Consider the following 24418-nt stretch of genomic DNA (forward strand, 5'->3'; position numbering starts at 1 on the left):
TAGTATATATGAAAATTGCAACAATCACTGGTAAGACGACAAGCAATAAAATGAGTTGAATAAGTTATGCTCATACAATAAAAAGCAGAGCCGTACTTCAATAATAGCACTACTTAAATTGAAATTCATAACCACAACTTTCATTCAAGGGCTACGGTGAATGTCTCCCAATGAAATAATAAATAAATAACAAGTAAATTCGTTCATAGAGACAAATATTCAGAAGATATAGGATAGTCATAGGGCAACTTTACAAACACTGTATGACAATACTTTCCAATATGAAATACAGATAATGTTAGGTTAACCCCCACCCCCCAATGGCATACTCATTCTTTTGTGGTTGTTTGACGTCAAAAGCTCTCAAAGGCAACTTATGAAACAGGGTTGGGCTTAAAGGCATTTGGCCGCGAAAGCACAAATGCCTATTTATAGGCCAACTGCAACGAAATGCTGGACTCCGTAAAAAGGCTCATGTCAGATAACTAATGCAGATATGAAGGAACTTCCATGGAAAATTTTACGTGTGAAATACGAGTAGATGCGTCACGAAAGGCTCGAAAAAATGGACGTTTTTGATACCAAAACTAAGAAAAACGCCGCCATTACAGCTCGCCGGAAACGACGGCCGACGTAGAACGCTTGCTTCCCGGCATGGCCTCCGTGATTGTGGGGCGCTCGCGACTGCCTGCGGCGCACTGAAAAATCTCGGAGGCGCAGTGCTGAGGCTAACGTCATAAGCGTCATTTGCGCGTCGTCGGCCTAAGTGCTATATTAAATATTCTAATAGAAAAATTAGGCAATTGCCAGCCCTGCAGCCTTGCCAAGATTGCTTAATTAGTATATACTGCTCATTTGTTACCAATTTTGCTAAAGTGAAAATTTGTTTCAGTTGGCCTTTAAGAGAACGAAGGCAGGTACAGTGAGTGTCACGTAACATCTGGCCGCTAAACTTATTTACCATGGGTATAGCTACGGGCATCAGGTAATAAACCTGTTCTTCCTTTTTCATGCCTCACGGACTGTGATCATGAATGATTAAGTGGGGTGGCTACGTGAGTGGCGCCGTTGCTGAAACTTGCGTAATTAAATTTGATCGGGATAAGTAATCGCCGGGCGCAGCCGGAGCCAAGGCATTCCGGCGTCGAGTGGTAACGAACGCCGAAGTCGCGGCTCGTCGTTCTTGAGCCCTCGTAAAAATCAGGCCGGCGTCTTGGCACGGACGGCCAGCCCGCAGCACGAGCAGAGAGTCGTAAACTGAAGTCGTCTGGCAACTACGTGCCCGGGAGACGCCACCCTCCTCGGCGTAGGTGCGCGGTACTGAAGGATTCCATGCCGGCGTAATCAAGGATTTTCGTTTACGACTGCCCGAGTCACGGGATTATGCGTTTCTTTACCGTTTTACTTTGTTCATTCGTGTTTTTTTTTTTGTTCCTGCGCAACTTCTCCATCTGACCTAAACGTCTTGACGGTTGCGCTACGCTTGCTTTGCTTACGCCTCTAAGTGCAGGTGGTCCAATTTTTGTTCGCCTTTTTTTTTTCTTCGTTAGCTGGCTTTATTTTTTTTGTTGAGTTGTGAATCCAAGTCTAGAATGACTTCTGCGTCTTTTCTGCTGGAAGACGCAAGCTTATAAGGTAGGTCAACCGAAACCGAGACCGAGATTTACCCCAGTAAGAAACCGACTTCATTAGAAGTGAACATCGCTTTTTACTGCTGTTGGCTTAACCCTGGTGTACTGTTCAGATTACTAAGCCGAAGTGGCTTCGGCTTTTGTGCCATTAGTTCATTTATGAAGGAGCTTTTTTTAAGGTTAATAATCATTCTCGTTGCTGTTGCGAACGACTTCTAACAGCCTCCGTTCTCGCGAAGTCTGCGTTTACGGACATTGGTGGTATCATCACATTTATCAATGCCGGTTGTCGTCCCTATCATCAGAATTATTCACACCTATTAATACCGTTCTATCGCTCACTGTTCTGCTACGCTTCAGACACATAAAAACGGCAGGTTGATAAGTCGAAGACATAACAGTACCGAAGTCATCAAATAGTACTCCCCCCCCCCCCCTCCCTTTCCCCTTCCCACAGTTTTTTCATCTTGTATAGCCAGGAGAAAAAAAGTAAAGGACCATTTGATTACTGAACCAAAGAAGATTACTGCAGAATCTGCGGCCGCTGAGTTCCATAGGAACTGCGAGTATAATAACGAACGAGTTTGCAAGTATATGGCACTGAAATTCGTATTACCCATGATGGAGGAACAAACAGCACATTTCTGCTCACCTGACTGGACTCCGGCAACGAACGCGACCCACAACCGTCAACCCATGCGGTGGAGAAACGTGGCAAAGTGCCACCACCGACCACAGAATCTAAACATTCAGGCGCCACAAAGCTCTCGCGCGACATCACGCGCGTCTCTAAGAGTTCGCGTTAGGCGACGAATGAGCCATACAACTCGTTTCCCCGAAAGCAAGTGCCCTTGGCCGATCAAGTCTGAGTGCGAAAAGTGGCGATAGAGGCAACAAAAACTACTATTCGCTTTGAAAGAGAAAAAAAATCCAAATTAATCAATTTGCTTTATTAATGCGATGATGCGCTTGAAAGCGTATATTTGTTGCAGCGAAGCTATTTTAGGCTGCGTTCGTTGTTTCGTCGCGTAATTCCGCATAGAAGAAAGCCGGTGACCGGCGCATCTGCATCGGTAGTACAGAAGGCTATACGTAGACGCTGACTCGTTATATGTGTGCTTGCCTGTGTTGGGCCATGTTGGGCGATGACGTAGTTTTCGTGAAACGAAGTTGGCGGGGGACCTCCAGAAAAACCGCTTCTGTGGTAAAGTAGATAAGGGAGGGCTACGAGGTTAACAAGGTAATGACTGTATCTGTTTACAATGCACGGTAGCTGGCGTATATGGGGATTACTGGATGAAGGAAAGACAAAAGAAGGAGAGATTAAGACGAAACATCATCACACTCTGTCAGACGTAGCAGCTACCTCTAAGATGTTCATCAATTAGCTTGAAAACCTAAAATTTTTTATTAGGCTCAGGAGTACAGGATTACTGGGATCAGACGGTTGCCCAGCTTCTAAAAATGAACGAGAATACGCATATTTGCGCGTACAATCAGACGACAGCCAAAGATAACGTTTACCGTTGTCTCCCCGCGATAATATAATTAGGAAGCAGCAAAGAATTTAGCGATGCCAGCGAGAACGACATATGTATTCGTTAGTGCCACGTCGAGGCTTAGTATACACAAGATTTGATTTCGGTCGTGCATACTTGACGTAGGCGTGAGCTCTGTTTAGGCACGTTTAAAAAACAGCTGGCGTAGTCATTCTCACTTCCTTCTGGCAGACCTTGAAATGCGGATGGAATACACCGGGCACCATGATGGAGAGACCCAGTAACTTGGTCCATGTGGCCATTTCCGTTGACGTCGCAAATCCCCTGGTTGCTGCTGAAGGAATATATCACGTACTTTTTCGATTACTTAATGCGAAGGGCCCTGGACCTGAAAAACAAGTTTCACGTGAAATACAATAAAAATAAATGCAGCAGGCAGCACGAATGCACCATACTGCCTTGCATTTTGTCATCAATAGCTCTACGTATATTTTCGTACAGCGTGAGTATCGGTTATTTACTGGCTATACTTGGTGTGTTGTACTTTACTGACGCTTTGCTGTAGCGTGTAAAATTTCCATTCCGTCCAATATATGATGGCCACGCACGCCATTCTGGCTTCATTACATTGAATAAAGAATGACACTGCAAACGCTGTACCAGTTCCCGCAGCACAAAGTCATGTTTGGCTCGGAACTCCACTTCAATTTATCAACATGCGTCTTTGTACCTAGAAAAAAAAGTATTTTTGCAAAAATAAGGAAGTCCCTGAGGCAAACTAAAATTAGCAGGTAGTAGTCGTCAGCTTTAGAGGCATAAATAAACACTAAGTTTTAGCACATTATTTAAGTACTGGCGGCATAAGCATTATTCAAGAAAATAGCGAGAAACAACTACCTATGACCCATTCATCTTCGTTATATAACTTGAATTTTGTAATGCTTCAGTATACCCTACCTTAAAATGTGAGATTTTTTTTATTAAGCCAGATAATATTGTCTCTGGATGAAGCCTCCGATACGCAGGTTATGCTATGGACAAAACAAGACGAGAGAGATCCCAAATGAGCGTGGGGGTAAGTTACTGGTCAGATCCGTTGTAGAACACACGAAACTGAGAAAAAGAGACGCTGCAACATGGCACGGCAATTAGTACTTTGAAGCATTTCATCACCTTTTTAAAAGCCAGAACTTACAACCTTCTGCGTGTTCCAAGCTTATCTGGCTTGGGAACAGCAGTCAGCAATCTCGACACCACCAAGCTTTATTGATTCCCAGTACTGAACGCGCCCGAGGGCTTCCAACGATCGACTGACTGCTTAACCATCACCGCGTATTACATTGCTGTCAGGAAATTAGATTATTGAGCAACGCATCTATGGCTAGTAAGCGAGCCTCCGCGCATACGAAACGCCCGGGGTCCTGAAAAAACACTGTGCGGTGCAGTGTTAAGAACTCGTGTTGCAATGAGCTTATGCTGAGCACGCTCGCAGTCTCTCGTCCTAGACGAAGCTTAATGAAACAGCCTCTTTTTTTTCCCCTTTCCTCGGTTCGCAAGCGTCGTTTCCCAAAGGGCTCTTCTTTCAACTCTCGCAACCATAATTCGAAGCCCGGCAATCAAGCGGGGTACGTGGTAGCGTTCTTGAAGCCGCCAGCAAAATTTGAAGAGCTTGCTAATATCCTCCTGTTTCGTAAATATTCTCTTTCCGTCCCTAAGTATGACAAAATCGGAAAAGTTGGCAAACATCAGGATAAGGAAATAAGTTTAACGTGGTGTTCGGATCTAATCAACTTAACTTCCTAATCCTCGTTAGCGCCCTGTATCTTTATACTTAGTGTCGGTTTCTAGGTGCTTCTTCTCACAATATATATTAATGCCTACTATTTGTTCGAGTTTTACTTTTTCTATATGGCCTATCTGTGTGCGGCCCATACTTTATTTTATTTTTTAAAATTACTTTTTGTATAGATGTATACTTTGTGCCACTACGAAAACATTCGAACTTCACTGGTTTTCTGATATTTTCTTTTTCTTTTCCTTTTTTCTGTACGTAAAATATGAAATATTTATTATTGTTATTCTGCGCATCTATTGTTTTAAAAAATGTAGTGACGAGAAAAAAATTATAACAAGAACTATCTGGGTTATGTTGTAGTCAGTTTGAGACTACTGGATGTCATCCCTAACTGTTGTCATATTTTAAATGCGAAGCATTTCTTGGCGAACATTTGCCACTTTGACACTATATCTATCTATCTATCTATATCTATCTATCTATCTATCTATCTATCTATCTATCTATCTATCTATCTATCTATCTATCTATCTATCTATCTATCTACATGACACGCATGTAGTTCATGGAACAGCCGCCTAAAATGACGACCTGGCGAAAAAAGATTAACACTCAAAAATTAATGGAATGGGTTCGAATGTGGTACTAAGTGAAGGAAAAGGCTAAAGGTTAATGGTTAATGGTTGAAATCATAGTCAATGAGCATGACTAAGGCTTTCGCCTTAAGGTCTCTTAGGCGTATCTAAAGGGACTCCTGAGGACTCATGGCATGAATGTCATGACATGCGTGTCATGTAGGTCATGAAACAGCCGCCTACATCTTGGTGCTCTCATGATCGTTTCGTTAACTTGATAGGCTCCCCGCACACTGCTTGGCATATCATCGATTCCCACAGGACGTGGGATTTGCCGGCTTTTTTTTTCATAAAGAGAAGACACCGTACGGGTGCGTACGTAACTTTTACTTGCTTATATGTTATTTTACTGTCCTCAAAAGTAATAGAGACCCACAATACGTCGAGCATTCTGTTTTAGTCAAGTAGTCTGGAGCGATGCTGCCCGTGGACAACAGCGCCATACAACAGCCGTTGCTTAAAGTGAATCGATCAAGCCTTGACTCCTGTTAGGGTTCCAGTTAGTCTTGTTTCTTTTCAAAGAAACTGTGAGAATGTCACTTTGTGACCTGTGCATCAATACCACTCTTTTCACCCTGTTTTACAGCGAAAGCTGTATATGGCTAGGCGAAACGAAAAATCGTTCGTCCCATGTTTCCATAAACGTCTCCATTGGCAGCGCCGTTAGTGACGTCGTTCTCTGCGCCGTACCTGCTCGACCCGCAACGCCGCCTCCTCGGCTCGCCATTGTCGCATGCGTTCGATATCTCTAGTTAGCTTGGCGTCGTGGTTAGCAGCATCCGCCCGCCATTGGCGCTTGTGTTCCACTAGAAACACAAACATGTAACCAATTATTGAGAAACGCTTCAATACAGCGTCGGGATTGACCCACTGCTACACACCGGGGCCGCACGTTTCAGCTTCGCTGGTTAACCATCTGTACGGAGTGCTTGGGCGGTGTTTTTTTTTTTTTTTCGTTCTCACACAGCACTCCGCACCAACGGCGCCTGATGATAGCTGGGCGCCGCTTGCACCAAATACGTAACAAGAACAGTAGTCGAAATGGAATGGCCTCGTTGTATAATGCCTGTTCAGTTCGAACAATTCACTAAAAGTAAAACAGACCTCTATTTTCGGTGGAAGGGTTAGTGTAGTGTTGTAGTGTCAGTGGGTGTGAAAGAACGAAGCGTTCTACATGGGGCTGGTGTACACTTTCACAATTTCATGGCGAACGAAGCAGCGTTTCTGCCTTTCAAACGAGCACTCGCAGAAAAGCATGTTTGGCTGTGCGGCAACTCTCCACACTTACGAGCCTCGCCATAGCAGTCTGCTTAGACATAGCGTAAAGCACAGGTGCACCCCCCCCCCCCCTCCACTTCCCTTCATCGTGCGCGCTTCCTTGCCGGTAACGGGAGAAGGTCATACTCTAAATCGTTACGGCGAGCCAAGTTTGGAAGGGTGCGCGCCGGCGGCATTCGATTTCGACCCGCGCCACTTGCGTCTGCACCTGCGGCAGTGGAGGAGGCACAGGAAACGACTTTGCGGCCTCGGCGGCGGCCTTTTCATTCGGCGCACTTTTTCTTGTTTTGTCCACTGATGAGTGAGTGGCCGCATGGGTTTTAATAACAGCACGGTCGCCGTATTTGCTGGATAGATAGGCAACCTGCAAACAACGAATAATCGCGCGTACTGACATTTGTGTCGCAAGTATAGTAGGCACTGCGATAGCTTGCTGCTTTTCTTACAGAAGTTTCTGCGGTTCGTTGGTTTAGTCAATGTCGTTAACGCCACTTATGTGTGGGGTCCAGTCATTTAGTTCATGGGGTTAAGGTCGTTCCCCTGTTGGCAATGTTTTATCCCTTTATTGTTGTGAGCAATGACTACATTTTGCGCTCTCGACGCGTACTTCAACTAGAGCACGCAGCCCTACTGATTTCTTTTTCTTCGCTTTTTTAATGCCTATAGCGTGCTTCATCATCAGAGTTGAGTTAGTAAGGAAACGTGTGTTTACTTAAAGTGAGTAGTACCAAAATAAACTTAAAAGATTAACTGGGGAGTTCCCTTTTGAACCTCAAATAGCAGATGGCTTGCTCAAACCTGTGGAACTCATAGAGAAGTGAAATGATGCGGGTATTCGTTCACACACATTTAGGCCGCAACACTTCAATCTCAAAGGATAGAGCTGTCGGCATTGCTCTTTCAGAAAGAAACATAATAGAGCTGAGCCGTAAAAGGCCGACACGGCTGTGCTGCGCGCCATTTTCCCGAGCCTCCTAATAAATCGAAGCTTTGCTTGCCGACCATCATTTGGTTTAGCCTGAATCGAATCGGTCTGTTGGTCGCTGGCCAGACTCTCAACGAGTAGATTCCTTGTCACCTTTAGAAAGACGACAGTTCACCCGGCGGCAGGATTCGAACCTCGGCCGTGACTATGTTCACTATGATGTTGATTTTCATACTGGTGGCACATATACCCACAACGGGAGATTGGACAAGAAGCAGCCCGTACATATCGTGCCAACATCGACTAGCTCTTTCAGAGGACCGTCTCGTGTAGGGTTTGTTTTCGTAGACGACGATATTGAAACACGTTCACATCCGCCGTGGCGTAACGGAAATGAGTGAACCTAATCAGCCGGTGCACCTGCATAAATTCTCTTTGAGTTAGACGCATCGGTGTAATTGCCACGGGATGCTTATAATGTCAGCTACTACAGGGGAGTAAGAGACGAAGTCCCTGAGTTTGGTGCAGACAACGTTGCCGGCCTTGTAAGCCTCCCTGCTACTGTAGGAGTCGATTACGGGAAGGTGCCAGACGTCTCGAAGCGGCACCTGGCTCGCGCACATTTCCGCGGGCGTTTAATAACGAGCTCGACCCGACTGCCACTCCCGGGTGCAACGTATTCGTTGCTGACCTTGTCGAAAGAGAGGACGACAGAGAAGTAATGGAAGCTGCGAAAGGGGGGGGGGGGGGGGGGTGTTGAGAACAAGGTGGCAATATGGGCACGGCTTTCCGGGAGCAGGCGCGACTAGGCACGGCTGTATGATCCGTTGCCCGGCAATGAGTTCCACCCCTGCGAGGTATTGCCGTTTCTCACCGACCGACGCGGACCGTCGCGGGACCGTGCAAGTTGGCGAGGCCGACGCGCCCCCCCCCCCCCCCCCCCCTTCCCTTCCCGCTCGGTATCATGCATGCCGCTAATAACACTCCGTCGTCGTGGAGACACGCTTCTCAACGGAATCGTGGGCCAGGACGCGCTAGTTTATTGCAACCTTCCCTGATTTCCCGTCACTCGCTACACCCAATACTTTGTTCATTTGCTCAATTTTCTCCCCCTCTCTCTTTCTGTCTATCGGCTGCCGAGAAATACTGGCCGGGATTCGTCCCATCTATTTGGTGTGGGTATTATTAACATTATTGTCTCCAAACGTGGTGGTCGCTGCACACATGTTGCAGGTATACTGATAGTCGAGCAAAAGCAGCGGAATAGCCATTTCGGAAGCCATTCTTGCAAGGTGTAAAGGAAGAGGTGCACAGCGAGCAAAATCGCAAGAACACTTATAGAAAAACAATTAAAAAGCATTACGTTTTTCTTTTTGTTTCGTTGCCGAACATTCTGACCGAGTCCGTTCTTTTTTAATGACTCCCTTTGTCTTTCTTTATATCAAAAATAGGAGCACAACTAATACTACCGGTTACTCTAGCGATGTGTAGTGCCGTACAAGACAGGTGGCGTCTCGCAAAAACGAAGAAAGCGCGAGGTCGATAGAGAAACACCTGACCCTGTGCTTAGCACCAGAATTCCATAGCCACTGAACCACCACGGCGGACAATATGAGACTGTATGAGCGCGAAATCAGCTTTCGTCTCGATCGTGAGAAAGTGACTGCGCGCAAGATACCAAGACATGTGTATGTAGGCAGATGTGAAGTCTCATTGCCCGGTAGTAAATTGATTCCAGTAACATACGGTGTTGCTTTTTGTCATTGTTGTTGTTGGCGCGTACACGTGGGGACAGTTGTACAAACGTATTGGGAAGGTATGCAAGTTGCGATAACCAGCCCATCAGCAGAATGTATGGGGCCTACATTAAACGGAGTTTACTTTCCGGCAGGCAAAAAGCCTAAAGGCGGGATCACAGGCAGCAGTCAACCCGTGGATACAGCGGTCAACGCTACATCGAACTTTGGCGAACAGCGAAAAGTGCTTTTCCCCACTCACGTGTGCGCGAGGAGTTGAGGGGGGGGGGGGGGGGGGGGGGGGGCGTAGTGGCTGAAAAATACATACGTACCACAACAAATCGATTACCGCGTCTTCTATTCTAGAGAGAACAGCTCACCCAACGTGTTTACACTAGCAACGGAGAGAGTAATACGACGAAGGGCCCAGGCAGGGCCAACGAAATCTACTTTCCAAGCCACGTTCAGGGTCGAGATCTAAGCAAGCGCACCAACATGGAGTGTATAGGAAGCCAGAACGAATTCGGCGCACATATTTGTTTTCGGGCTTGTTAAGCCTCCCAGAATGGCAGTCTCTCCAACGAAGAAGTCGAAGCAGCAGGAAATAAACAGAACAAATCAGGCGTTCTTGCCTATAGCCACAGTGCTGGCTCTTGCACCGAGCTAGCCGCACCAAGAGGCGAGACGACGGAAGAGGGGTAGAGGTGCCGGCAAAGGGCAGCTTGCCGCCGAGTAAGGCCATTAATTCCGAACCATTCCGCATAATTGCATTAGGATTCAGCCCTGTATCCTGCGGTCCGAGCCCGGAGACGGCCGACGAAAGAGGCAGCAGCAGAGCAGAGGCAAGGATGTAACAAGATAAAACAACATCGCGACACGCAAGCACCGAAACAAGCCACTATAGTGGTGGTATGGAGTGGGCATGGGCGAAATCACGGGAATAGGGAGGGGGTGCTGTAAGTGCGTCTTTGCCCTCGGCCCGGCGACTTGCGTTCCTCGGCTGATTAATTAGGGGCTTCCGTGTTTCGCTGCCAGATTCGAAAACTGATTGCCTCGGCATCATTGGGCTCGATGCGCAAGCGCCGGAGCAACTTTTGTTTCCTTTTCTCCTTCAATCGCTGTCTCTCTATCTTTGCTCGCCCTCGCTTCAGCTCTCGGCTGGAATAGCTTTTGGTGTACACTGATGCATTCCCAACAAATGTGCTTTGATGCAACCTGTCAAACAATCTTCGGCGCCATTAATATATGCGTGATGTTCTTTTTTTACTTCTCGGGGCCTCCTTGTTTGCTTCCACTTTACATACAGCTTAGAGCACAGATGCGAGTTCGGGCTATAACGCGCGAGGACGCTGTCTCGATTTTAGTATCTTGGCTTCTAGCAGCATTTGATTCTTTTTACGTAACTCAGTAAACAATAAGGATATTATCGTAATGCACCGGGAGGAACAAGCAGCGAAGATAATTAGCAACTCACCGCCAAGTTGCTTCTTGGTGATTTCTTTAATACGTAATTAGAACTGGCTCCATCGACCATACCGCGTAACTGGATATCGTGGAACGAAAGTGAATGTTTAATATAATAATAAACCGTTATGAAAGACAAGATTGGTGTATCGTGGTGCTGTGCTGTTAGGGCTTCAATACTGGATGTACGGCACTAGAGTGACGGTGACGGTGACAAGAACCTTTATTGGTCCTGAGAAACTGTGACCAGGGGGAGCCAAAGGCTCCCTTAGGTCAAGAGTGAAAATAATATCTTAGTATGTAAAAATTAATTAGCTCCGTTATGCAACGCATGAAGTATAAGCCCCAACACTTCGTCGCGGCCCCACTAGATTACTCTTTAGCTACGCCCTACCGAAATGCACCAATCAGCCATGAGCGAGAGATGATTCTATTATCGTTCACGTCATTAGCCATCCAGCACGAAATGACCGTGACGCCGTTACTGATTGCGTGAACTTCGTAATTTTAGGCATCTTAGTCATTTCTTGTGAACCAGTGATACCGAAATTTATGGTGCTTCGCATTGGCTTTAGATTTTATACATGAACACGCGAACGCGGGTTTTCTTTCAAATGTAAAAAACGCGTACAGGGCAGCTTAGCACGCATAGGCCCGGACCTGTTTTATACTGTAGTGGGCATTAGGTCTAGTGGGCATTAGGTCTAGTACCCAGTGTGGGTACGAGCCAGAGTATGGGGCAATCATCATCATCAGGCGCTTTCCCCCAGTGTGGGTAGGAGCCATAGTTTAAGGCCATCATCAACATAATCGTCATCATCATCATCAGGCGCTGGCATGAAAATTATCTCGAAGGCCGCTAACGCGCGGCTTTCTATTGATATGATATTCACCTTTGATCTCGTGTTCCTACAATACCAGTTCTCCTTCAGACAACTCTCAAAAGCAAACTCGTTCATGTCACGCATGCGACATGGCCTCCACAAGGTTATTTATTGCAACATACATTCAGTAGTTCTTAGTGCCCCAGTGCGTGCACTGCAGATCAGTCGCACTTTCCAATAAAGGACACCCTTTGGTAGACCTGCAACAAAGTACAAACACGTAAGCTTCCCCGACACTGCATCTGAAATGGATCAGCGAATTGTATCTTCGAACACTAAACTGCAAGAAAACGCGCGGGATGAGCGTTTCGCGCACTATCAGGAGTGATTAATACTGGTACGTCGAAGCGAATAAAGGATTCGGCTATTTAGCGTAATGATCAGGCGGTCCTATAATGACCTCTATATCCAATTTAGAAATGGCAAAGGCCATCGAGCGGGGCCTGCCGCGCTGCTGGGGCCGACCGTCTGCCACGGTATCCGCCGTTTGCCCTCCGCCTGAAGTAGGGCATAACGTCTTATCAAGCTCCGAACGTGGTCGCCACCTACCCTGTCCCGGTCGCTGACTAGTGATGCAGCGACCGTTGAATAGTAGGACTTTCCCGAAAGTCTGTGAGGAGATGCGGGCCAATAAAGAACGTCACGCAGTCTTTCCATCACATTCGCCTATTTCTTGCGGTGCGAAGAGGTATCGTGATTTTTAATGTCTCGTCTTGCATGATTCCTTCGCCCGGTAAAAGGAAAAGAAAAAGAAAAGAAACCCAAGCGTAAGACAGGGGTAATTGGAGATCGCAAGGAGAGGCCTTCGTCCTGCAGTGAACATAAATGATGATGATGATGATGGAAGGCAATATTTTTGTCGTTTTGTTCCTTCGTTTGTTCCTGCATTCCTAAAATTCCATCTGGCATTTAGCAAGTAAATATAACATTTGTAAGTCATTTGATAAAGTGAAGAAAAGTTGGAATTTCGCTCTCAACTGCCAACTGTGTGCCGGCGCAAAAAAACTTGCCATCTCACCATCGCTTCTCGAATCTGGAGAAATGCCACAATTGTATCGCTCCGACGTCACATGAGTCGTATACTGTAGAATGTTTCGACAGACTTTACTTTGAGACAAGTACAGACACACTGAAAGACACGTTAACGTATTGATACGTTAACGCTGAAGTAACATTGAAGTGTTAATTCTACTTTGCATGACTGTAGCACAAAGTTAGTGAACTGAAGACCGGGCGCTCCTGCCAGAATGTACCTTATATTCTGTCAAGAGCGCCCGGTCTTCAGTTCACTTTGTGCTACAGTCATGCAAAGTAAAATTAACACTTCAGTGTTAATTGGGGGCTTGTGCCAAGATCGTCAGCCAAGCCTTCCATGATGATCATTGTTCTTTAGAAAAAGTCACTCAGAAAGGGAAAAGAGGGGTGGGGGATGTCTAAAGAATTAAAAAAGAAAGACACGCAGAATTAATTTGGTTTGGCATCAAATTAGAAACATGATTACTTCGATGCTCATGTTAGGCATAATTAAGGGGTTATTCGCTGATCGACATGCTGCTGAAGCTACGTTATTAAAAAAATATCGTCTAACACCAACTAGTGATGTTTAGTTCTTATCCTAAAAAAAGCTCTCGGGTGGCTTTTTTTTATTTTTATTTTTTTGCAAACAGAAGTTGCAAGTGCGGGAAGAAATACTATCACCCTGTTTCTGGATAAAAAAAAAATGTGGTTGATACCTCTTATATAGGAATCGGTATAGAACACGAAAGTGAAACGTGTCTTCACAGAAGTAGTGTAATGTTTATTGCACATTGATATATAATGTCTATTGGTGTTTTGTGGCTAAAGCGCCCTTAGGCGTTGATGCACCCACGCTGACGCCTGGTGGCACGTCTCCTCCATCACGACTACCAACGTCGATGACCATGAGCAACCGTCGTGCATATGGAAGCTGCACTACGCTGCACACGCTAGCACAACGCGAAAGACGAAGCACGTAACTGACACACTAATACAACGCGCAAGACAAAGCACGTAACTGAATCGTCACCGAGTCAAATCAGCGCGTACAGCGCGTCGTAATTGCAGCCTCCGCGATCAACTTCAGAAACATTTTCAGAGCTAATTGCCGAGGCCACGCTCCGCTGTGCTGAGTACGGTGAACGCCACCTAGGTGGCGTTGGTAGTGCTTCTTGATGCCAGCGTCCCTTCGAATGCTGGCATCGAGGCGTCGTAGTGCTGAGACCACCGAAGCGTTCACTGTCGGTGCGCGTTAGTGTCATAATGCAGTACTTCTCTTTTCTGCTCGTAGGCGGCGGCACCGCCCCGAGCAAGAGCGCGGGTACACGGAGGAGTGTTAGATATATAAGGCGCGTCTGTGTAGCTCTCTGCAAATGCGTTTGTGGCGCAATGGGTTAAACGCTCGGCGATCTATCGTCGCGGACCGAGAGGTCGTGGGTTCGATTTCCAAATTTTCCATGTTTGTGGAACTTTTTCTTCTGGTTTCTTTCTTTGTATTATGTTCGTGTACATTGTAAGCTGACGTATTTCCGTGACGGAAATACGTCAGTGAAGTCTTGGTGGACCCCGGCATAAAACACTTTCGTGTTAAAAAAAGGAAAAAAAAAGAAACACCTCCATTGACAAGCGACAAAGGTCATAATGCACCATAACTACAGTTTTGATGCCCATTCAATGATAAATTAAATGCCGACGCGCACACAGAATTTCCTGAAAAAGTTCTCGCTTTGTGGCACAGTTTACAATATAGAGGGACCATGCCTCGTAGCAAGACACTGGCTCTTGCGCATGTTTTGATTGAGCGTTATTCGTTTATAGGCAGTCGACCTGGTGCTTGATAAGCTCTTTTTTTTAGGACCTGGATGTATTTTACTGCACAAGAAATAATTTGGATATGCCATTCGTGTGTGCCCTTACACACTCACAGCACATTTTAAAGGCTGCGTGCATGTCATTCGTTATCCGGAAGATTTAACACTTTTAATTTTAACAGGCTTTTAAATAGAATATTATGAAAGCAAAAGAAAAGATAGAATACGCAATACGTACTTTATGTGATGCTCAATCATGACATTTTCACTTGACGCTGTAGACCCCATGTGTGTTACGACCGTAACAAGCGAAATCCCACTCAAACACTTCTGTGACAGCGTATTGACGATAACTTCCAGTATATCGAAAATACGGGCATCTTCTCATCGTTTCTGTCTTATCTATAATGGCTCTAGACAGATACTTTCCCTCTCTCTTACCCTTCTTCCTATCCTCCGACTTCCATGTTTCTGTCCCCTCCTTTCTGAACAGTGGCAGGCGTTGTGCCTTTCCCGGTGGCAGTTGCCAGCCTGCTCCTTGCTTGCCCTATCCTCTCGTTCAAGTGTGTATATGTTTTCAAAGTAAAATAATAATAGTAATAACAATCATTCACTCAATCGACCAATCAATCAATTAAATGTTTATTATAGAGCCCGGGAACAGCTACGGAGCCTTCGTACTGGTGCACTTAAAAAGTAATAGGCGAGTCAAAATGTGCAGAGAAGGCAAATGTGGTAGACAAAACAATGTGAGATAGCGAAACAAATAGGGAAGCAGAAAACGGGGACGCGGGCGTAAAACGGAGTTAATCATTCGACATGATTATCTTCATATAAAAGAAAAACACAGGAAATGAATTCTGAAATGTGTAAATACATACAGAATACTTAATACAGGTTCTTTCTTTTCTTCCTTGTTTTTTTTTCTTCCTTGTTTTTTTTCTTTTGTTGTTGTTAATTGAACCATAGGACAGTCTTTAATGCAATCAGGCCGGGCAGGAAATGCGGAATGTTGCCTGGTATGCGTTTGCAGCACGGAAGTTTGCACGTTATCGCGAATCTTGGGGCAATATAAATGCCACGAACTACCTTATACAGGAACAAAAGGTCTGATTTATTACGTCCTGGTTTTAGAGGTGTGAGTTCAGGTATATTTGAGAGGGTCGCACTATAGTTGGCAGAATGGGAAAATCGGTGCTTGAATATAGATATCAATCTACTCTGGACGCGTTCAATGAGGTCAGAAATAGATTTGCACGTTCCGCCCCAAACTTCAGACGCATACTGTAGTAGTGGAAGGCACACAGTAGAATACAATTTCGGAAAGGCAACAGGGGAGTGGAAGCTGTGCGATACGCGACAAACAATAATAATAATAATAATTATAATAATGTTATTATTATTATTATTATTATTATTATTATTATTATTATTATTATTATTATTATTATTATTATTATTATTATTATTATTATTATTATTATTATTATTATTATTATTATTATTATTATTATTATTATTAGCTACCTAAGCGGTTAGAAGGTGGAAGGAGATGAGTATTGTCCTTCAGACGCCCCAAAGCTATCGTGTCACAGTACGTACAGTACGTCTCAGCACTTCGTTGCACGAGCACGTGGCCTTTGCTCGCCTCGTTATTGAAAGTTCCGATCACAAACCGCCACGAAACCTGACGATAGAGCCAAATACAGCCATTCTCTTTAACACAATCCATTATTGGAGCTTTGACATAGGCAGGCATGAGATAAAAATGAGATAAAGCAACACAACAAACCATAAATAAACATGACAGCTTAAGTGTCGGCAGTGTATAAAGAACAAAGGAAGGATCGTTTGCATTTTATTTTATGCGAAGAAGCAATAGGGCCGGGGCTAGGAGTGTGCCATCTTTTTTTAGTGATGTCAGGATGAGAAACTTGCGCGAGAGCGAAAATGTATCTTCATGCACCTTTTACAAAAGGAGTTAACCGCTTATCGATGTGACGCTTGCCTCGAAAGCATATAATAAAAAAAATACACCAAGAAAACTGCGTCACATGATTTCAGCGTGAGTCAAACTAAAATATGTGTCCACCACTTCAATTTAAAAAGACGCCTAAATGATTTTTTCTAGCTTGATATTCGTTCCTTGAAATATTGTAAGCCACGCAAAGAAACACTAACAAATTAGCCTATCACACTCAAGAACATCGGAAAGCAGCGTAGAAATAAAGTTACGGCGTTGCTTTCTCTGTGCGAGCGAAAATTTTAGGCGTGAATTCCGAGCTCTCTTGCGTACAGATTAATGCCTGGGGAAAAAATTTAATTTCCTGCGACGATGAGCACTGAACGAAGAGCGCATCGAGAAAAAGATGTGACGCCGTCGACGCTAGCGCAAATTCAATTCACGTCGCCACAGATCTCGATCCAGCTCTTCTCCCCCTTCTGAAAACAGAAGACGGCACCGCGAAACCAAACAAAATTGACTTCCCTCTCCTTTATTCTTCTGTTTCACTCCACTCTTCAAGCCAGCCTCGTTTAATGACGCTAGAAAGAAATCGCGATTGATTTCGTTGTCGCGTAGCACCGCCGTGGAAGAGCATTGAGTGTTGCGCCTTCATATTCGCTCTCGCTGGCCTTGCACGTAGTTGGCTTTTGGAACAGTTTTTCTGTGCATTCAAGTACAGTGTGTCTGCGTACGTGGTTGAGTGCGCGCGTAACTTCGTCGCTGCGCACGTATTTAAGTCTTTGTACACGTGCGTGTGGGTGCTTGCTTGCGTTCGTGCGGGTGTTTAAACGCGTAAGCGTCGGTGTCCGTGCCTGTGTGTGGCTTCGTGTGTCTTTATGCATGAGTGTGCAGGCGTGTTCTGATGTTTCACGTTTGTGTGCGGGCTCAATCGCATGCACGCGAGTGCTTCTTTGCGTGAGTCTGTCTGTCTGCGTATACGTCAATGTGTGCGTGTGTGTCTTACGTATGTCAGCGCGTCTGTATGTACGTGACTGCACATGTGTGTGCGTGTGGGCGAGAGTGAGGGAGCATGTCTGTGTGTGAGTGCTGGTGTTCTTGCCTTTCTTCATCGTGCTCAGTCAGACGCGAAAAGAACAAAGGATCGAGCAGCCGTCGTTTGATAAGGAGGAACAACTAGCGGAAGGAAAGGGAGTGGCCGACGAAAAGACAAAACGCTTTTCAACAGATACAGTGGCAGTGGCGAAAGGTCACGTCGTCGCGCGGGGCTTTCCGCAATCTCGGCAGGTTCTCGCCGCCCAGACACGCGCTTGACACGAAATTAAAACCTGGCGGAGAGCCAATAGCTGAACGAGCGCACACAGAATGCAGAGCCCCTGTCAGCGAATATCAGCGGAGGTAGAGAGCTGCACATCGGTGGCGAAGTAAATTGCGAGTCGCTGGCAGGTGGTCGGAAATTGGAAATCGTGCGCAGGAGGCGCCCGCACGGTGGTGTAAATTGCAAGTTTTTCAAAAAAAGAAAAAAAATACTGCCGATAAATTTGAGGCGCATGTGCCGGCGAAATGGGGGAGCTCAAGTTTCCGCCAAATTCTTGCTCTCTCTCTTGTTTGCACTATCTCGCTTTTGTTTTCGCAGTGCCAGTGTGGGGGATGGTGGAAAATAATTAACTTGTTTACTTACGAAGAGCACCTCGTTATCGCATGAGCGACACTAAAGAGAAGTAATTAGCTTGCCTAGCGTGTTCTCGTAGCGTGATGCTTTGCGCGGAAGTATCGAAGGCACGATTAATACACCGATGAACAAACAATGAAAACGACGATAACTCTCCGGTTTCTTAATATTGACAATGGCGGCGCGGCGTCTACTCTTCATCACATAAGTTTTATACATGAAAGAAAATACATCACACACAGAGATTCTCCGAGTTTTGCCACTCACATGCACGCACACACACACACAGACTCACACAGAGACACGCACACACACACACACGCACACGCACACGCACATACATACATACATACATACATACATACATACATACATACATACATACATACATACATACATACATACATACATACATACATACATACATACATACATACATACATACATACATACATACATACATACATACATGCATACATACATGCATACATACATACATACATGCATACATACATGCATACATACATGCATGCATACATACATGCATACATACATGCACACATACACATACATACATACACACACACACACACACACACACACACACACACACACACATACTCTTATGTCGTCCCTGGAGCATCTACAGTAATTATTTGATCCCTTCCTCCATTATGCCATATAGCCAACCTGTGAAAAAATAGGGAGTTTAGAAATAGGCAACCCAAAGTTACAACACGCTATTGGCAAGACGTAAAAAAGAACAGAGAGTACAAAAGAGCGTGAGGTATACGAAGAGTTTCGGTTTTTGGTTACGCGTGTTGTGGCGACGCTATTTATAAAACTCCATAAGAAACAAAGTATTCTCTGGGCTTTATTCGTTTAGAAGGATATAATTAGCAGTAACATGTCCGAAGACTCAAAAAAATTTTGGGAGGTCGTTAGCGCCCTGTTTGTAGTGAGTTCGTTCGGCATAGTCCTTATAAGACCTCTTTAAGTCGGATGAAGGTGGAGGAGGGTGACTAAGCCGTAGTGTGCATCCTTGTGGTGGATGAACCGGACACAGCCATCATGTGTCCGGTTCACGTAATTTCCAAGCCACGGCGGACGGAATAAACAAACATAGGGCCACCGTAACATCACTTCGATCGAGATCACTTGAAGGCTGCCTGAAAGCGAATGCAACTTGGGGAGCACGAAGGTTTTAGTTGCCGCGAAGTTTTACAGTGACGTTTTCTACTTGTTATCGTTGACGTATGAAAAGCCAACAAGCCAAGTCAGTGACGAAATCAAAGAACGTTACGTTTGTTCATGGGTTTCGTGTAGAAGTTTAGTTAATTTGTCGCCCATTCAGTGATTGCTGTATTGCGTTTAGGCTTTGTGATTTTCTGACATGCGCTCCGCACGTAAGCCGCAGTCTTACCAGTTAGCTCTCGTGTTCTGCAGTTGCCTGTGCGGGTGTCATGGTCGAATTTATGACTGGCGTTGATGGTGCTTCTGCTGAAGTGCCCACTGACGTTTGTGCCTTCTTTCTTTTTCTTCTATCTTTGCAGACAAACGCAACGTGGACAAAACATCACGCAGATTCTGAATGCCTTCTTTACACGTGGGTACGACAAGAGGGTGAGGCCAAATTATGGCGGTGAGTACCGTTCGCTTGCTCGCGAATTTCGACGGTATTGGTGCGGGTCGTCCGCGTTGCGGTTCTCGGCTGCACTAGTAAACACCACTTTAATGTAACCACTAAAAACGCATGTTCCCCTCGAAACAACTCTTAATTCGATTTGTTAAATATAAAGGAGAAACTACAGAACTGTCCAAGTTTACAGTGCCTCCAATGGCAACTCGCAACTTAGGTAGCCATGAAATATTTACACTCGCTTTTAAACGCAATTTTGAGGAAATCGAAAACTGCAAGAGGTTGTCGCCTCAGTATGTGCCTGTTAGTATAATCAGCCATGCTAAAGAGACTCCAACATCCACACTGAAGCGCAGAACGCACATCACTCTTAAACTAACGCCTCAGCCACTTCCTGTTTACTCATCCTGCTCACAGAAAATTAGGGAGAAAAAAGGCACCCCACAAACATTTGCAAGTTCGTAGGTACGTCTTCGACATTCGATAGGGTAGTTCCCTTGCTTCTAATCCGTCATTTCTATATGTCAGCACTAAAATAGCGGCGCCGACAGTGAGCGCATCACTTCTCGTCCATTTGGTTTGTAGCATCGCGGTGACGTATAAGGAGAGCGACGATTCATAGACTTAGGCTTCTGCCTGCGAGATCTCAGATGTTTAGCAGTGCGCTGACTGCGAGATTTCTGGGGCGATGTCACACCTCGTGAAACCAATTTGCGGAGCTTTTGAAACGGTGGGAATAGCTTTACGGTAGAATAAACGTGCGTCAACCGCGGCTACAGACCTTGTTTTGAGCCCTGCTCAGGACGGCGTAGGCTCATCGTGCGGCTAATATCGGGCGTGTGGCCGCAGTCACCCGTTCCAAGAAACCAGGGACGGCTTGCACGAACATTTAATAACAAAAACAATAACAAGCTTAAGAACGCGTTATTAAATGTTCTAAATGTTCCCTAGACAACTCCAAGTCCGCACTAGAACGCGTTCTGAAGTTCGTAATTATTTTCGTTATTAAATGTTCGTGCAAGCCGCCCCAGGCCATGGGCCATAAGCAGATATTCTCTGTAAAAGATTAAGCAATTCATGGCAAAGTCTGACAACGGCATCATTTCTTGTACGTGCGAAAATGAGGTACAGTAAACCACAAAAGTTTACGGACCACGGGATCTCGGAGAACGTTCAATTTCCGAGCAGCCTGAAACGGCAGTCAGTAAAACCGAACATTGCAATGTTGTTCACATATACTGGTAGAGGCTGTAAATGCGAATAATAGGCTGGTTTGTGCGGCTGCCCAGATACTCAGCTTTTCTCAGATCTCATGGTCCGTAAAATTTTGGGGTTGACTGTACCGAATGTAATATTAGATTTTTCAATTTCACATTTGATTTCACCAGACGCCACACTCGGCACCACGCCGACTACTTAAGCGACTCACCGCATGAACAAAAGACCATAAAACTGCAACTAATGAAATGACTGGCCATAGAAATACCTACTGAAATCGTTTTTGATAAATCTGAAGAACGCATCCAAAATAAAATAAGGCAAGTCTTGTTGACAAGATGTTACACTTGTATAATTAGGCCTTGAAATGGCGGTGGCGGACAATTGTTCAGCAATTGATTGAAAAGTTGCCTGCACAGTGGCAACAGGATTTTTAGTCAGTTGCCATCACTGGTGTGGCACATGTCAATCGTTTGTACCATAATATGCCGGACTAATTCTCCACAAGGCGTCGCCTGCATTTCTGTCGTGCCATGCATCAATTATATCAACCCAACTTCGCGTTTAACTGGACTAGATTTTGTCAGATTCCACGCAGTTATCTTAATAGCGTGGCAACCCATTCCTTGGGCTGCCACGCGGCATAACATCAGTATAGAGCTAAATTATCTTCTGTCTTCCAGCTATCACCGAACAAATTGTTTCCACCAGAAATCGTGACAAAAATTTTCCCAACTCTAATGCGTGCGCAATTCAACGAGTAGCGCCTGTAGAGCATAACTCTCCGTCGTGCGCTACAGTGTACAGCCACCAAGAAGTGTACCAACAAATAACCGCACTTTGAAACGCCAGAGCTTCCAGCATCGTTGGGCACTTTTCCCGCAGTCCAGAATTCGACGAGCGAATCCGGAAGTGCGCGCCTTGTGCGCCCGCGATTTTAAGTGCCTCGATGCTCGTCTCAGCCACTTCCGAGCGCGCGTTCTTAACGACGTCGTTCCTTGCTTTCCGCGATCTCTCAAACGCCTTCCACTCAGATAATGCGGGACTGCATACGGGGCCAACGCGTCCTACAAAACCGCGCCGCAGCCACGACGTTTGGCGCTGCGGCGGCAGCCCGCGCGAGCACAAATCTTGGCCTCTCGCGTACACGAAGATACTTACGCTCGGGAGCACCGCCAGCGCGCGAGCGCGAAGCGTTTTAGCCGATCTGCAAACGCGGATGTCGTTTACATACTGAAAACGCCTTCGCCTCCGGGAAAACAACCTTTTCCTTCCCCCACCCTTGTCCCGTCGAAACAATAGTTTGAGCGAATTCAGCGATATCAGGATGATGGAGCTCTGGGAACCAAGAGATCGGGAGTGTTTAGCTAGGATGTGAAAGCGGCGAGAGAGGGGAGGTGGGAGGGGGGGAGGGGGGGAGGGGGGGGGGGCGATGTCCGGAAGGAGTGAACGGGGACAGGAAGGGAGAAGATGGAGGGGGCACGGGACGAATTTAAGGGAAAATGGGGAAGAAAATGATGCAGCCCGGGGCCGTACGCGTGGCGTGTTCCTCCTTTCTAGTCGTCATCCGCAGCGCGGTAGACATCACGCGCTTTCGAAGCCGGCTGCTGCCGCGCTGGTGGCTGGAGACATGCAGCGCCGCCTGGGTAAATTTTCTGGCAGCGGCCAAGGGGATGGCGGAGGCTGCTGCTGCAGGCTGCAGTGCGCCCCTGTTATCGATTTGCGCGCCGGCTTCCTCGGCAGGCCACACGGCATCGGTGATTAGGAAAGCACCTCGTGGAGCGGAAAAAGATGGAGGCAGTCGGTAGACCCGCTCCCCCCCCCCCCTTCCCAACTCTCTCCCTTTCACCCCATTCCATCCACCTCTTTTCCCTGGCTTCAGTCTTCCGGTAATTCTTCCTTCCCCCCCCCCCTCCTCCTTCCTACCCCCAATCGCCGTACTGCCCTTTCGCATTCCAGCGCCAACCCTCTTCGTATCCCCGTCTAACCTTCATTATTATTTTGATCCCGCGCTTACCCCTTAGACGCATTGTTCTTGTTACTGTTGGTTTGTGTCCACGAAGCGGTATAGCTTTGCTTTCTTCTGATTGGCTACCTGACTGGCGCACAAGATGGGTCTTTTGCGAGCGTCGGACACGCCGCTCCAGTGCTCGGCTTAGAACAGCGTGGCCCAACTTGTTTTTGGATTGTGCTCACAGGTCGGAAACGACAGACGCTGCCATCTACCTCCTGTCTTTGTTCCATTCCTCCATCTTCGCTTGTGTTTTATTGCGCCTACCGCATTTCCTCTCAGAGGGCTTGTTTTGACGCTCGGCGGCGCGTGCTCGCCTGTTGGGATCTGATGGAGAGTGACTTAGACGGATGATGCGACACGTCGGGCGAGCGAAACGCGGTGATTGGACGCCGAGCACTGTTGGTTGGCTGAGCAAGCTTTCTTGTTTTTTCTTTTTTTTTCCGCTTTGGGTAGCAAAGTTGCAGATAGCGTGCTGCTAGAATGTCGAAATGGCGCTCATTTGTATTCATTTCGCTGGAGCTTGCTTTTTCCTTTTCTTTCACACCCCTCATCCGGCGGCGATATTTCTATCCCTTACCTGGTGCATCGAATACCGCCAGCTTGTCGATTTCTCTTTATCCTCCCAACTATTATTACCACAGTGAACGTCGAACAACTCCAGCCGCATGCCTCGTGATCGCGAAGTGCACATGGTTGCACGTCTATAGAAACAACACCAGTAATCTTAACTGCATAGTTCTGCGTTTGTTGTTCCTGTCGAAAATACCCGCCCTTTCCTTCTCTTTGTCCAGCTTTGTGCTGAGCGAGAAATCCTTTTATGGTCCGTTGGTAGTGATGAAGGTAGTTTTGATTTTCTCTTCATATTTGTCAAGCACACCGAAGGTCCAGGTTTCTGCTCAGTCATTGCGGTTTGGGTTCGCGAAGTCAATACACTGCACTCTTCCAGAACACGTTTATCTACGTTGTATATCAGCAGGTGATTGCCTTTTTTATGTTGTTGTTGCCGGGGCTTTATTGATAAGGTTTAACGTCCTAAAGCAACACAGGGGGCTATGACAGAATCCGTGGAAAGGTATCCCAATAAGTTTTGACCCAAGGGGCCTTCTGTAACGGGCGCGAAACGCTCGACACACGAGAGATTTCGCATTCCAGCGCCAAGAGAAGGATAAGAGAAAAGAAAAAAAAATACGTGACGCGTTAAAGTGTATAGGCGGCTTAAAGTGCGTGGCAAGTGCAA

At 46.1% G+C, this 24418-nt stretch overlaps 1 protein-coding gene across 2 annotated transcripts in view; it reads left to right on the forward strand.

The window, feature by feature from the left end:
- Positions 1 to 24418, forward strand: part of LOC119449972 (gamma-aminobutyric acid receptor subunit beta) — a 214093-nt gene that overhangs the window by 12453 nt on the left and 177222 nt on the right. For both annotated transcript variants that reach the window (XM_037713296.2, XM_049665557.1), the window contains exon 2: positions 19864 to 19952. In XM_037713296.2, coding sequence (XP_037569224.1) covers positions 19864 to 19952 — 89 coding nt within the window. The remainder of the gene's footprint in view (positions 1 to 19863; positions 19953 to 24418) is intronic.

The sequence above is a fragment of the Dermacentor silvarum genome, chromosome 4 (genome assembly GCF_013339745.2).
Source record: "Dermacentor silvarum isolate Dsil-2018 chromosome 4, BIME_Dsil_1.4, whole genome shotgun sequence".
Lineage (NCBI taxonomy): Eukaryota > Metazoa > Arthropoda > Arachnida > Ixodida > Ixodidae > Dermacentor > Dermacentor silvarum.